Here is a 15,597-nt window from a genome sequence, read left to right on the forward strand (position 1 = left end):
TTGATGACTTCATTTTACGCAAAAGAGTTAGATGCTAATTGTCCTGGCTCTTTATGATTAAAGAAATTATATTGGAGATGACATTTTAGTTGCTACTTGAGCAGTGGAGGAAGAATGAGTATGTTGTAGGGTTGTAGAGGGTATTTGAAGCCTACGATCCATTCTCAATTAATACTTAATGTTATATGTAAGGCACTGGGGATCCAAAATTTTCATTTCTATTAACTCCAAATGACATGTAGTGACAAATAATGCAGATGTTGAAAGGAAAGAGAGATTGCCGAGGATCGTAGAAATTGGAGACTATTCTCACACTACGAAATCGCCTTGGATGATTTCATGTATTCCCTTGAGATCGGATTATCTTGAGAATGTGGTAGTTCATCGTTAAGAGTTTCATTTAGTTTCCGGAATATAAAGTGATTTCTTGTCTCTGGACATTTATACATGCTGTTTCTTCTACCTGGAGTAGTGTTAACTTGGCTAATTCTTACTAATCCTCAGGATATAATCATAGGGGCCATAACTTTCAGAAATGCTTGCTTGATCTTTCAACACTGGATTAAGTGTTTCCATGGTTCTCACAGTCCCCATTCTTCCCCCCACTTGTAGCCTTTATCACTCCATTTCATAACTGTCTTCACCAGCCCGTTCATGGAAGACAGGAACTGTGTATACGTACTGCCTGATGTGTGCTGCTGCTCTAACAATACTGGTCGGTTGAGTGGACGAGTGGGATACAGTAGAGACGAGACTTGGTCATTCTAGGCAGGGGGAAGTGGATGAACAAAAACAAGGTGTGTGGTAATACGTATAGCTGATTCTGAGGCGGTGATCGGAGCCATCTAATTGGCGTATAATATGAGAAGAGAGGCTGGAGCTGTGAATACCAAGTTAAGAAGCCAACGTTTGTTTTAAAAAAGGGCATCGAAGCTTTTAGAGATAAGAATAATAATATACCTTCTCACAAATTTGATTAATATATCCATGCATAGAAAATAGTTTTTTCTAATTCACGTGTTAAAATTTTTATATCATCCTTCATGAATTAAACCTAACTGCCTGTTTTGTAGACTCCTGTCTTTTAAGATTGTTTCAACGTAATTTATATGGAAACTAAGAAGATTTAAATAAATGCCTTTATTTAATTGGACAACTCATTGAACTGCAGTTTGTGTTTATAAACTAAACTCTTGTGAACTATGACAGTTTAAAAATATAATTCAAGTAAGGCAGTAATCTAACATTTCTGTGGGGGTTTCCTTCTTATTTGTAGCGTAAAGAAGAATAAATGCTTACAGCTGTGACTTTTTTTTCTCTAGTATCTCCAGAGGCAGTTGGATTTTTGTCAGCTGTTGGGGTGTTTATTATCTTGATGCTGCTCCTTTTTCTCTATATTAATAAGAAGTTCTGTTTTGAAAATGTTGGCGGTTTTCCAGATCTTGGTTCAGGATACAGTACAAGGAAGAATTCACAAGATAAAATGTGTAAGTATCATCACCGCTTCTCTTGTTTGTTCTTTATATCTGTACTACCCTATTATTTTTTTAAATATATAATAAAAAGGTTGGTTTCGACATAGTGTAAATTAACATTTGAGCCACTGTTCTGTGAGACTAAAATATCTATTAAGTAAATTATTTTCAGTTATCTTTCTGTTGCTCACAAATTGCTAATATGTTACATAAAAATTAATTACATACTATCACAAAATAACATTTTTATTTTTCATACATAAGGTTTGCTTTTGAGATTATAAATAGACATGCTTTAACAAAGAAGTATCTTGTTGCTGTATATAGATTAAATATATCGTCCAAATAACACTCTGGAGAGCTTTTCTCCTATTTCCTTAGAAGGCTTTTGAAAATATTCACCCTTTTCTTTACCTGCTGTTGAATTCTCAGCTAATAGATAGTTTATTGTTTGCAGAAGCTGATTTTCTTTAGTAATTTAGCATATGGTTAAAGTCTGATTATGAAAGTTAGTGTTCCTCTTCCTCCCTTGGCACCATAGACATTATATCACTTACTATGACTGATACTAGAAAAGATGAGGGCTGTAATGTTCTTTCCCTTCTGGAAAAGTTTTCTTTGGAGTTATTAAATTTTTTTTTTCTTTTTATTACATTTATTAGGGTGACAGTGGTTAATAAAATTATATGGGTTTCAGGTATCCAAAGAGTTCTTTATTCGCTGTTCCCAAAGACTGGCTTATATCAATGCCAGCAGGAGCACGTTGACAATTATAAAAGCGAGGGGGAGCCTTGAGCTCTAGCACAGGGGCTTGGCTTTTCTTATCTGTGTACGTACATTGGAGAGGTGTCTTCTCTTACTTCTCTGACAACTTAAAAAATGATAGTCTCGTTGTTTATAAAAATCTGTTCATTGTTGAATTACATCTCTGACTTGCATGAGGGAACTATAGTACTGGATGTGGTTTTGATTTGATTAAATTTAGAGTTTCTCATACTTAAGTCCTGCTGTTTTATCATATGTATAAAATGAACTGGTTAAAGAGCTATCTTTGGGCAGCCTCCAGTAACTCTCTGGTTCAGCTTTCCAGGTGTGTTTGATCTAATCACCCCTTTACACTCTTAAAATTTATCGAGGACCCCAAAGAGCTTTTGTTTATGTGAGTTGTATCTCTTGATATGTAGCATATTAGAAGTTAAAACTAAGAAGTTTTAAAAAAAATATTTTTAATTAATTTGTTTAAAAAAAAGCAGTAAGGCTATTACATGTTAATATAAATAACACTTTTTAATTAAATAATATATTCGTTATGGGAAGAGGGACATTGTCTGGCATTTTTGGAATATCCCTTCAACGACCAGCATAGAAGGAAGAAACAGCTGGATTCCGTATCTGCGTCTGCATTCGGCTTGTCACGTAGCCTCTGGAAGATTGCAGTGTCATTCGTGAGCAAGTGGAAAAGCTAAATATGTCAACTGTTATAAAAATTGTTTTGACTTTGAGGATCCATTGGAAAAGTCTCGGGAACCTTCTTAATTTTTCCGAGCCTTGGTTTATTTCACTTATTTAATAGGAATAATAATATCTGCTTCCTAGAGCTATTATGAGATCAAATAAGATGGAATTTATAAATCATAATGCTTTGCATGCCTTAGCTACTGAGCAAATGTTCGCCCTCTGCCTTTCACCATTCTAACCTCTGCACAATTGTCTAGATATTTTTCCCTTAATATTTTTCTTAATTTGAAATAGTATTGGTAGTTTGTTAATAAGATAGATATAGTAGTTCTCCTACATAAACTATTAATAAATGAACTAAAAGTATATAATAAAAATCCTTTTTATACTTCTTCTTGCAGGTATAGAATTAAAAACCAATAGTATTTGAGAGGAAAATATTGTCTTGCTACTGTTATGATAGCTATGGAATAGGAAAAAGTGTCATTACATTTCAGCCAAGTGGTTTGATTTTTCTTTTTTTGGGAAGAGTCTTTGCTTCAACACGTTTCCGCCAATGCATAGTGCATTTACAGAGAGATTTAAAAAGCCACAATGTGAAATACTAATATTGAGCTCATGAGCAGCAACATTAAGTAAATGTTAAATTCAGATTCCAAAGTAGTTATTTGAAGAAGAGAAAATTTCATTATTGCACCTTTTAGGGACAAGGAGATAGAAAAATGGCATTTTTCAGAAATTTTCAGCAGAATCTGCCTTCAGTGTCCTCTCTGATGGACACAATCAGTAATGCTGTAGACGATTTGACCACTGCCGTTGGGGAAGTCAGCTATGCCTTAAGTGACTCAGTTGCTGAACAGGTAAGCAGTATGATAAATGGCTTTCGCCCAGAAGAGGAGAGCTCTGCAGCAGCGGAAGCTGTTGATACTTCTAAACAAGGAAATGCCATGTCACCAGAAGTCTCCAGAAACACTAACTGTCAGAAAACACAATCCAATATGGAGCACAGAGCAAATCCACAAGCTTATTATAGTACTTCAGTTTCACAAAGGCAAGATCAAGGAATAAATGAAGGAAGAGTATTTAAACATATTGATGATAGGCAGCAGACTCTATCAAACAATCAAGAGAGTGATAATCTTGGTGATTCTTTGAGAGGCCATGTGAGTGATGGCAAGACATCAGTTACCAAGCAGAATGCAAGGGGTGGATCTACTTGTCAAGAACTTGGACATACTGACAGATATAAAAAAATTGGATTAGGAATTTCTGGTAATGATAAGGATGATTTAAAAGAGGTAAGGTATCAAGAAACGAAAGAAAATCATATAAAGAAAGTTGAAAAACATATTAAAAGTAAAGGATCCAAGGGAAATGAGTGTATGGGAAATGAATGTTCTCCAAAAGATATTTTGGCAAGCAATAGACAGATGATACAGAAGAAACCCATTATGAAAGAAGACATACATTCAGCACCATCGACTAATTCTAGAGATAAGTCACATGGAAAAATCAAAGAACAAATAAATCCAACACAATGCTACAAAGTGAAAGGAGTTATAAAAACAAAGGAAAATGAAGCCATTTCTGCCAAGGAAAGAACAGCAAAGAGTAAAAATGAAAAATATTCTAAGATAATACCAGAAAAAGGTGAGGTCTCCTAATGTGGGTTTGAGTGATAAAATTTCTCTGTTTTTTTTTTTTTTTTAATTAGGAAGACATCCACATTTCTGAATTTTCCTGTTACATGCTTATATATCAATTTTAAGACTTTCTTTACTCCTCTTACTGGGAGACATTTTTAAAGTCATTTTTTTTTTCACCGTCATTTCAAGACCATTTATTTATTTGTATACCTCTTAGTTAGGTATTGCTTCTGGTTCCTACATTATTTGGCCCTAATTTTTCTTAATGTCCGTTTATTTTACAACCAGAAACTCAATGGTTTTCTAAGTAGTGTGCATGCTTTAGTTGGAGTTTATTTGGTGTGCAATATTTGCATTTTAAAATTTTATATTTTTGTAACTAACACCAAAATCCTTTATACAATCTCGCTCTTCAAGTCTGTCCCAGTAAGTATCTATATTAAGTGTTTTATCTTTTTCTTTCAGAGCAGATTTTATTTTAAGTAACGTGCTTCAGGATATGTATCTGTTCATTTAGCTATACATTAAGAATTTTATATGTCTAGTGTGTGTTTACGTGAACAAATCTATTATTATTCATGAGTTCTCTATGTAGAATTAATATTCCAGCTAAGCATTTGTACTTTTCAATCACAATATTTGTGACAATTTTCAAAACAATTAACCAACAGTTACTTGGTTTTGGTTGCAGAATTGCTTCATACTGCTAGTAATTACTTCTGGTAATACCGTAATCATTTCCATTTATTGCTGATCTGATCACAAGGTCAAAAGTACACTGGCTTTTATTTACAAAATATGCACCTGGAACTTTTCTATAGTTTTAGATTCTTATAAAATAACAAAAATCTGAGTAACAGTAGAAATGAGGAAGACTTTTTTTAGTTCCGCTACATGACTTTATATGTAATAGAGATCTGCTATTTATCAATCATGTAATGCTTTTTAAATGATTTACCAAAGGCTTATCCACTAATGAATGAGCTAACTAAAAAGAACCACCACTTTTTGGAAATACAGTCAGCCCTCTGTATCTGTGGATTTCATATGTGTGGATTCTACCAACCACAGATCGAAAATTTTTTTTAATTTTATGCTGTTGCTAATGCATGCTTGTATGTAGTTATGCCTATGATGATTGCATCTGTATTGAACATATACAGACTTTTTTTCTTCTCATTATTCCCTAAACAATACAGTACAGAAACTTTATGTAGCATTTACATTGTATTATTATAAGTTGTTAGAGATTATTTAAAGTATAGAGGAGGATGTATATGGATTATATGCAAATACTGTATATAAGGGACTTGAGCATTCTTGGATTTTGGTATCTGCAGTGGTTTGTGGTAGTTTTATTACTTGAAGTAGCAGAAATAAAGAAATATACAAAATTAAGTAGAGTAGTTTACACATTATTTTATTCAGAAAATAACAGTAGAACACACACTAGTTAGTAATAAATACTTCACAAGTAGCAATATAGAGTTTTTAATTTCCTTTTGGTTTGTTTTTATTAAGAAGCCTGTTAGTACCTAAAGAAACCAAATACCTCTCAAGTTTTCCGGATTATAGTCAGGACTAAACTTAAACATGTTATGTTCTAGAAATTGTTTTAAAAATTATTTGACCTGTAGATTATCCTTTCATATGGCTGAACTGTAATTCACTAGTTCCTGTGTTCTAGGTTCTGATGTAGAGCTTAGAAGGTACAGAAAGAGGAGGAAGTATTTCCTTCTCTGTTTCTGAATGCAGGGCTTCTCTAGGTGGTATTATGTAATAGATGAAGTATGACTGTAGAATTTCTAGTTATTGTCCTCAGTGCTCTCCTGCTGCCTTAAGACCACCACCATGGTATCCCACAAAGTGCTGGCATCTCTGAACCAGGAGTCACAATGCCTGCGTTCTAGACCAGATCTGCCATCTTCTCCGCCATCCAATAGAGCTTTCTGCAATGATGGAAAAGTTCTGCATATCCATATTGCTCCATATAATAACCACTAGTGACATATGGCTGTTGAGCACTTGAAATATGGCTGGTTAGCACTGGGGAACTAGATTTTAAGTTTTATTATTTTTAATTGTTTGAATAGCTGCATGTGGCCAGTGACCACACATTGGGTAATATAAAATATGACATTGGTCATATTTTCACCCTTTTATTTTACCGGTTTTATTTAACTGAATTAAAAAGTAAGACTTAGATTAGTGACAGCCAGGCTTCTTTACTTCTGACTCCAAACATTCAGTTTCTGTCCTACATTTTCAAATTACTTATTCTGTCTCCCCACTTGAATTTCAAACCTCGATTTCTTTAGTACAAATGATCTCAACTAAGTATAAAGAGAAAAGTATCTAGACTGAACTCATAAATTCTACCTTCCGTTGTCTCTTCATCCTTCTAGAGTTAGTTTTCAATTCTGAAAGGGTTACATCTTAGTTTAAATCCTTCTCAGCATGTTGCAGCTTCACATTTTTACCTTTTTAAAAGATAATAACTAGTGCTTTTAAAAATAATAATAACATTATACTCCCTAAAAATTCTATGTGAAATTTAGGTATATGTAAGGAAAATTTTCCTGGTAATTCTACTGTTTGCAGATAAAGTTTGGTGTATACCTTTCCACACATTTTTGTATGTGCATACAAATATGTACTGCATGTATGGGTGTGTTTATTGCATGTAAGTGTGTATATACATATTTTTAAACGAGACTATAAATATACCTTGTATTTTATAGCCTTTTCTTTTCTCCTAACATGACGTTATAAATTCTTTTCCTGTGAGTACTTGTAAATTCACCTCATTTTTAATGACTGCGCAGTATATCATTGCATAGATATATCATACATAATTTACTTAAGACCCAGTTATGGATGTTTAGGTTATATTTTATTTTTGTTTTCTTTTACTATTAAACAGAATGCAGTAAATTGTCTGAAATACATATATTTGCTCACCTGTTAATTATTTTCTCAGGCTGAATTCTTAGAAATGGAACTGGTAAATTCCTACACATTGATCAAAGACTGTGCAGATTTATAAGTTTGTTGCTCTCTAGAAAAATTTGACCTATTGTAATTTCACCAATAATATATGTCCGCTCATTTTAGCACTAAGCATTGTCAGTGTTGAAAATTTTGGTCAAGATGATAACCAAAAATTTCTCTCATATGATGAATTATTTGAACCAGGTCTATACATACTGGCAATACTTAAAACTACCTTTGTGTACTACTGATCCTTTAAAAACAGTTGTGTAAGATGGCGAGTCCTCTTATTTTCTTTATGTGTAACATGGTCGGAAAATCTCTGTGACTAACATTATTTATATAATTATAACAATTCAATCTTTATTAAAGCATAATATTTAAATCTTAGCCTACTTAAGTTAAAAAATTATAGTTCTCTAATGCTGAAAATTCAGATTGTGTGTGTATTTGTATATATATGTTTATATATATTAGTGTGTGTATAGGTATATATGACATATATATCTGTGTATATGTATATGTATATATTGCAAATTCATCATAGTTTATTGTATTACAATTTGATGTACTCTCTTGTCATTGCAAATAGATAATTCCTACATGGACAAAGATGAGCATGGTTCATCCTCTGAAAGTGAAGATGAAGCGCTGGGTAAATACCATGAGGCCTTATCCAGAACACACAATTCCAGACTACCATTGTCAGATTCCAGGCAAAAGAATTATACTTGGGAAACAAGACAAAAATATAGTCCTCTATCTGCAGAGTATGATGGATACAGTAGCGAAGCATCAATAGATGAAGGTAAGATAGGTTAATTATTTTTTACATGACACACCGTAGTGTTAGATTATTTGTATCTAAAATTCTAGGTATCTGTGGTTGCAAATAAACCAAATAGCACACACAGTAGAGTCAGAGTTCTGGGAATGTAATTTATTCAGATTCAAATCTCTGGGCCCAAGCCAAAAAACAAAACTAAAACCAAAACACCCAAAAGCAAAACACTAAATAATTTAAATACAGTAGTAATTCTAGCTCTCTTTCCACAATAAACTTCTTCCTAGCAAGCATGAGTTGGAAGATGTGAATCTTTTCTCTCAAATGCATCAGTTTTTAAATACATGTTACAAGAACTGATATAGTCTAAGTATCTAACAGTGTTGAATATGATTTTAGTGTGTGAATGTATCCTCTCTCATTCAATATGGCCCCTAAACATGAGCCAAATACTTCACATGGCACACAGCAGAAGAAATGGTGATCTGTTCTGTATGGGAGGAAGAACTGTCTGAAGTGGATTTTTTGAGAGCTAGTACTGCATTATACTATGCTTTGAGGATGATTTAAGGAATTTTCAAGGATTATTTTATCTAATTTATTTTTGCCTTATGTACTGACATTGACTTTAAAACTCAACCTATGGAGAAGTTATAAGTCCACTCTTACATGATTTTACATCTTTCTATAAGAGAAATAAAAAAGGTTTTGCCATTAATTAAAGCATATTTATGTCCACATATAGGAAGCTGTTCATGTGCTTGTTACAATATATGACTACTTACATAGTAATTATTATCTTTATACCTAGATCTGAAAAAAAGAGCAGTATATCTTAGCATTTTTTATTATACAAAATACAAACTGTTCTTAATTTTATAGCTGTGGTTTGTGTTTTAGAGCTGATTACAATTGATGACTTAAAATCTTACCCCAGGATACACGGTTATCAAAGGAGCTACATCATCTTTTTTTGTATTTGGCTTAATGCTAATTATAGATTGATGCACACCCTTTTTATTTCTACAAGGACATAGGTGTGATAAGAAATTAATCAGATACCAAGTGCTTACTATATAGAAAGATCATTATGGGATACTAGTGAAGAAATAAAAAATATTAGACATGAACTCTGTCCTCTAAAATACCTTTCTAGTGCTAGAGAAAATGAGACAGGTGCTTACAAAGATAACTAAATAATGCAAAGCAGTAATGCCAGTCCTCTGGCATATGGCTAGTAGAGCAGAAAGAGAATGGGTTTTGAAGCCTGGCCCTTGTTCACATTCTGGCTCTGTGACTTAACATATTAGCTATGAAACCTTGGGTAATAGAGTTAATTGTTCATAGGCTTGTTTTATTGTCTCTAAAATGTGGATAATATCTTCCTGATAAGGTTGTCGTGAACATTAAATGATAACGTGTGGTAGTTTTTAGCATCATGCCTGGCACCTAATAGATAAGTAATCGGTAAACAGTAGTTGTAGATGAGGGTAGTGAAAACAGTGATGGCAATGATAATGCATAGTCGTGAGCAAGCCCTGGGTCTGTATGTGACCTTGGGCAATGCCCTTTTTTGCAGCCTCAGTTTAGGATTTTTATTTTCCCCTATTTACTTCTTCCCATCATTTCCTACACTTCTCTGCTGTCTTGATTGCTTCTTCCCTGTCGTCCTGTTATTCTAGGATGGCTCTATGTCTGTGGCAGAAGCATAATCTCAGTGGCTATTCTGGTCTAGCCTTAACCTCTGGAGCTGGTTAGTGAAAGTGTCACCTTGTCATTTTGTTTAACCTATTTGTGTAAGACCCACTTGTACGTTCCTGCCACTTTACCCTAAATTATTTGATAAAACGCCCAGGGTAGATTGAGTTTAGGAATTTGAAAATTAGATTTATTTATTTCATAAATATTCGTCAAAAGCTTTTCATATGCCATACTAGATACTGTGGATAAAAAAGCAAATAAAACAAGCTTGTTTGAAAGAGCTCACAGACTGAAGGAGGAAGACCATGACTGTATGTGTAATGTGATGTGATAAGTGGTCTTTTAGTTTCATGAGCACAGTACCGTAGAAATACAGAGGAGGAGGTGACTCAGACTGTGGGAGGTGGGTATGGGAAGTCTCATTCAGTCTTCACAGAATAGGTGCACTGGAGTGAGAACTCCATAAAAGCAGAAGAGAGTGTATTTCAGTGTCTTTAATTTAGAATCTGTGTTTGGAGAAGGGGCAGGTAATAGGGTTGATTACCGTGCTCAGGAGTTTGGACGTTTATTGGAAATACAGAGTCATGGAAGGTCTTTAAGCTGAACAGCGTGGCACTTTTAAATCAATGTATCTAAGAAATATTATTTAACTATTGTAATGGAAGATGAATTGGAGGTAGGAGCTACCGGAGGCAGAAAGACCAATTATATAAACAGTGGTGAGATCCTCATTGGCGGTGAATTTAGCAGTAATGAATTTATATCTTTAAGGATGGTCTCAGTATATCTTGATGAATGACTGAATGTGTGTGTGTGTAATGAGTGAGGAATCAAGATTTTTGTTTAGAGAGCATTAGAGCAACAAGTTTGTGGGAAGAGATAATTTAGTTTTGGTCATGCAGAATTTGAAGTGTCTGTGAAATATCTAGGTTGAGTTGGATATCCTTATTGTTAAAATGTCATTGAGATTTAGGATGACCGGGTGATAATGTATGATACAATAGACTAGGAGGTTGGTTTTTGTATCATTGGTTATTGCTATTAAAAAATCAAAGACTACTATGAGCCCAAAACGGATTCAGTGGAGTGGGAAAAAACAGGTAAATTTGATTGGAGAGGGAGATTTCAGAGCTCAAAGTCTTAGGGAAGAGCAATTTCAAGAGAGAGTAAATTCTGACTATGCCAGTAGGCAAAGATACAGAAGGACACATAAAATGCTAAAAGATTTTTAAAGAAGGGAGTGAAATACCACCCATTGGTGAAGATACGAGAGAGCATCAGAGAAAATGGGATTTGGGTTCAGCTTTGAAGAACGGGTAGAAAGTTGGCGAAGAGAATAGGTAGAGATATTTTAGATAGAGGGACCTTCATAAACCCCAAAGTAAAAAGTGGTAAAATGTAGGAAATATTTCAGAAACAGAGAGAAATCTACTTGGCTTCAACATATGTAGGAAATAAAATGGAAAGAAAGATGAGGTCCGAAGCCTGAAGTGCCTCTCTGACTAAAGTTTGGATTGTTAGCCAGTGAGAACTCACTGACAATTTTTCGCCAAGGGACCACGATCTGGGATGTGTTTTGGAAAGGTTAGTTTAGCAACAGAAAGACTATAGCAAAAGACACCAATTAAGAAGGTCTTCAGAATGGTCTATGTGGAAAATGCCAAAAATCTGAATTTTAGTAGTGGTGATGGAATGTAAGAGGGTAGGAAAGATATTACAGAGGTAGAATTTGCTGGATTTGGGAATTGCATGTTTTTGGAACATTAGAAAGAAGGAAATGTCAAATATGACACTGGTTTCCAGCATCTATGACTGGGAGAATGATGAGGTCGTTAATATAAATAGGAAATACAGATGGGTATCTGATTTTTGTTGAAAGTAGGGGGATGGGGGACCTAAAAGTGATTATATATAAATATATATAAATATGATGATAGGATATTTAAAAAATTGGAAATGACTATGGAGTGTGAAATCGTGAATGGGGTTAGGGAGAAAGGTTTTCAGATCATGTATACGTAGAGAATAGGCTCCATGGGAATGGATTAAATTGATGAGGGAGGCTATGTGGAGGGAAAATATCAGAGGATCATTTTCTTTCATTAACAGGGGAATTAAGGGTATTAAACAGAGAAGAGAAAGTAAAAGCAACAAAGTGGATAATCAGGAGTATGTTGTATTTTACCAGCCATGGAAGGATTCTTTTGAGTGCTGCAGAGAGATTGGAAAGGGTGAGAATGCAGATAAGCCCCTTTGTCCAATAGAAGTTGATCAAATAACTTTCAATTAAAGTTTTAGTTGTATACAGTAATAAGTTAGATTGAATGTTACTAAGAGTAAGTGATAACAGTGTATATATTTGCTGCATACACTTTCGTACCACCTCCCCTCTCCTTATCAACTTCCAGAGTCGAGAAAGAAAGGCAGTTGAAGGGATTTGTAACCCGAGTGTCCACCTTCTCCCTCCAACCCAGCAGTCTTGTCCTCCTCTGTACATATTTGGGAAGCAGGGGATTTGGTTCAAATACACATTCGAGTCTCCACCAGATGGTTGTGCCTCTTCGTAGCTGACTCAGCAGAGATATTGCTTGCTTCTAGCCCATCACCCAAGAGGACGACTGAGTACGCAGTTCTCTTGGTGTACGATTTGGTTCATTTTCCTGAGGTACAAGTAAAGGGATGAATAGAGTAGATTGTACTTACCTTTACTGCTCTGACCCTCTATTCTGCAAGTTTATAAAGATCAGACTTGACTAATGTGGGTTGAGGTAACTAAATGGAAAGACAAGTAGTTTTAAATGTACATTTTTTACCTGACATACTGTTAACTTGTTAGTGCTGGTAAGGAACCATTAGTCCATTTCTCAGTGCTGAGTAGATCCAGCAGAGAAGCATTGGAACAGCCAGTATTGGTGACATGAGTAAAGGAGGGTCAGGGAGGGCTGGGTAGGGGTCAGGCGAGACCAAGGTAGGAGAACTTGCGCCATTGACTGAACTCTGGCTGTGTGCCTGACTCTTAGTCCCTGTACCCATCGTCGTCTTTAATCTTCACTGCAGCTCATGTGGTGGGTAAGATTATCCTCATCTTGTAGAGTGAGAGGTTTTAGATTGAATAAGTAATTTTTAACCCCAGGTCACACAGTAAGTTATAAAAACTGTACTTGTCGAGTACACTGCAAAATTAATATTTTAGCTTCTGTTAAGTTATCATTGCTACTTTAATATCCTCCCTAAGTCAGTTTCATTCATGAGTAACCCCTTCAGTTGGGTTCTTTAGAACAGTTTATATATCATAAGTTTGAAATACAGGTATTCTGGTAAAAGTAAAAACATGCGATGGCATATCTGTTGATCAACTTTTCTCCTCTAGGTGGCCATATTAATCTTCCATTTTTTTGGAACTACAAAAGCGGATGATATCCATAAGAAAATTTTCTGGGAAAAATAAAATAATTTATTAAATTTCCTTTGTTAATAATTTTAATTTATTTTTACCATGTTCTTGAAATTAAGGGCATTTTCTGATATCCTCTCATTTTAAAAAGTTAAATAGTAGGTTGTGGATATTTTGTTTAAGTTCATAAGGTAGACTAACCTCTGAAATTCCATTCATACTAATTAATACTTTCTATTCTTACGTTATTTAAGAGAAGCCTATTGGAGATTATTTTCTATCAAGAGCAAATTTAGTAAAATGATTAAACTGTCTTTCTATTATTTATAGCTATTCTTTCTTAGTTCACCATAGAGATTACTAAGACATATTTACATATTTTTCTGTAGTTGTATTATTAAAATCATATGTTATTTGGGGGAGGGGTGAGTTAATTTAAATTCTATTAAAAAATAATTTCCAGCATCACTTATGTCTTTGAGTGTATACCTTATAAATGTATACATACATGGTACCTGTCATTCTCTTTCTTATGACTACTTCGTAAGCTCCAGAATTTTGATATTATCTTAAAATTAGGGGCATTAAAACATTTTTATTCCTTTTATTTAAATGTTACTTTTAAAATAATTTGATACTTGAATACTAAATTCTTTGTTTATATTTTTTTGAGTGTATTTTAACTACTTTATAAAGATTCCTCTATTAATTTCCACATTTTCTTTTTGAAGAAGGTAAGCACAAAAAAAATCTATTTTTGACACAAATATTTGGTGTCTTAAAATAATGAAAGATATTACATAGTTTATTTAGGTTTTTGTTAAACTTTTTCTTTGATTTCAGGTTTTTATTCATGAACATTTCTCTTAAGAATTCTTTATTGTGTATGTTTGTGTGCTTTAATATGGTCCATTTGAAGAGAATTTGGTTTCGAAGACTTTTCCAGCATCTTTGTATTTTTGAGATCTCTTTTATGAGATGAGATCAATTGCTCCCCGTAGTATAGAATTCTTTTATAGTGCTACTTTTGCAGGCCGCCTCTGGTCTATAAGATGAGATGTGTGTGCAGTTTAGGTAAAGGTGTAGCTTGCTGGGTAAATGAATTAGAAAAAGGTGTCACCCGTGAACAGACACTAACGCCATGAGAATGTAGTTCAGTGAGCAGATAGCACCTATGTAAGAAGAAAAAGGCATCTCTTCCTCCATGTTTAAGATTTGACAAAGCCAACACAGGCTGTATTACAGCACCCACCTCAGCCAGGTACCTTTTGCAGTGCACGAACTACACAGCCTTACACTGTGGCCCTGAACATCTGTGGTTATACACTTCCAACCTCAAAGCTAGTGGGTGAGATTGCTGTATTTTCCATGGTGAATCTCTCTAGATTCTTCACAGTTTGGGTGGAGGGGAGCTGAATACTTGTCTGGTAGTGGGTAGCTAGAATAATAGAAATTAAATGATAGACATTAAAGATACGCTACTCGAGCGATTATAAAACTGATACACAGAGAGATGCGATTTTACTAAGATCATGTATTTCATTAGTGGCAAAAATGAGGCTATAAGTGTTTTTAAACAGAGAACAAGTTTATGTTTTTCAGGCGTTGCTGACATCTTTGTATAGAATGTTTAATTTTCTCTTCATAAAGATCTTGGATTTTACTGCGTATTTATCTAATTATCATTGCCCCCATTTTCACGGGACAGCAGCTGAGAGCGGAGCCTCCGTGTGCCCGGGGTTGCATGGCCGTAAGTGCTGGGTGCAGCTCTAGGCTCAACCGATTCCGTAGCACAGGGGCCTGCCCTTAGCAGGTGCTCCCTGATGTAGCGCAAGGATAAAGAAGCCTTTTTTTTTCTTTCAAGAATGCTGTCTCATTGTTCTGAGAGAATTTCATGAACACTTTGGCCACCTAGGAAAAGGAGAAACCATTCTACTGGGAAATATCTGGGATTTTGGTGTTAAACCCAGATGTGAAGCACTTACTATGCCAGCTGCCTTGAGCAAAATCGGGGCAGCTTTTCTGCAAGCTGCACCAGGCAGTGGGAACCCCGATTTTGTATGCGGACTTCTTATGCTTGGAGCCTAGTACAGAATGTTTGAGGAAGTCCTGGAAACTTCTCCGTTTGCTCGCTAGGCCTGTTCCAAA

The 15,597-nt window shown here is 34.7% G+C and overlaps 1 protein-coding gene across 4 annotated transcripts in view; it reads left to right on the forward strand.

The window, feature by feature from the left end:
* The window catches only part of SYT14 (synaptotagmin 14), a 174,673-nt gene that overhangs the window by 46,431 nt on the left and 112,645 nt on the right, over nt 1–15,597 (forward strand). For 3 of the 4 annotated variants that reach the window (XM_016158562.2, XM_016158565.2, XM_036234468.1), the window contains exons 3-4: nt 1,323–1,487; nt 8,163–8,378. In XM_016158562.2, coding sequence (XP_016014048.1) covers nt 1,323–1,487; nt 8,163–8,378 — 381 coding nt within the window. Of the gene's footprint in view, nt 1–1,322; nt 1,488–3,334; nt 4,584–8,162; nt 8,379–15,597 lie in introns of those variants that run through there. The other variant, XM_016158561.2, reaches the window with a different exon arrangement.

Source organism: Rousettus aegyptiacus, unplaced genomic scaffold (genome assembly GCF_014176215.1).
Source record: "Rousettus aegyptiacus isolate mRouAeg1 unplaced genomic scaffold, mRouAeg1.p scaffold_m13_p_17, whole genome shotgun sequence".
Taxonomy (NCBI): Eukaryota; Metazoa; Chordata; class Mammalia; order Chiroptera; family Pteropodidae; genus Rousettus; species Rousettus aegyptiacus.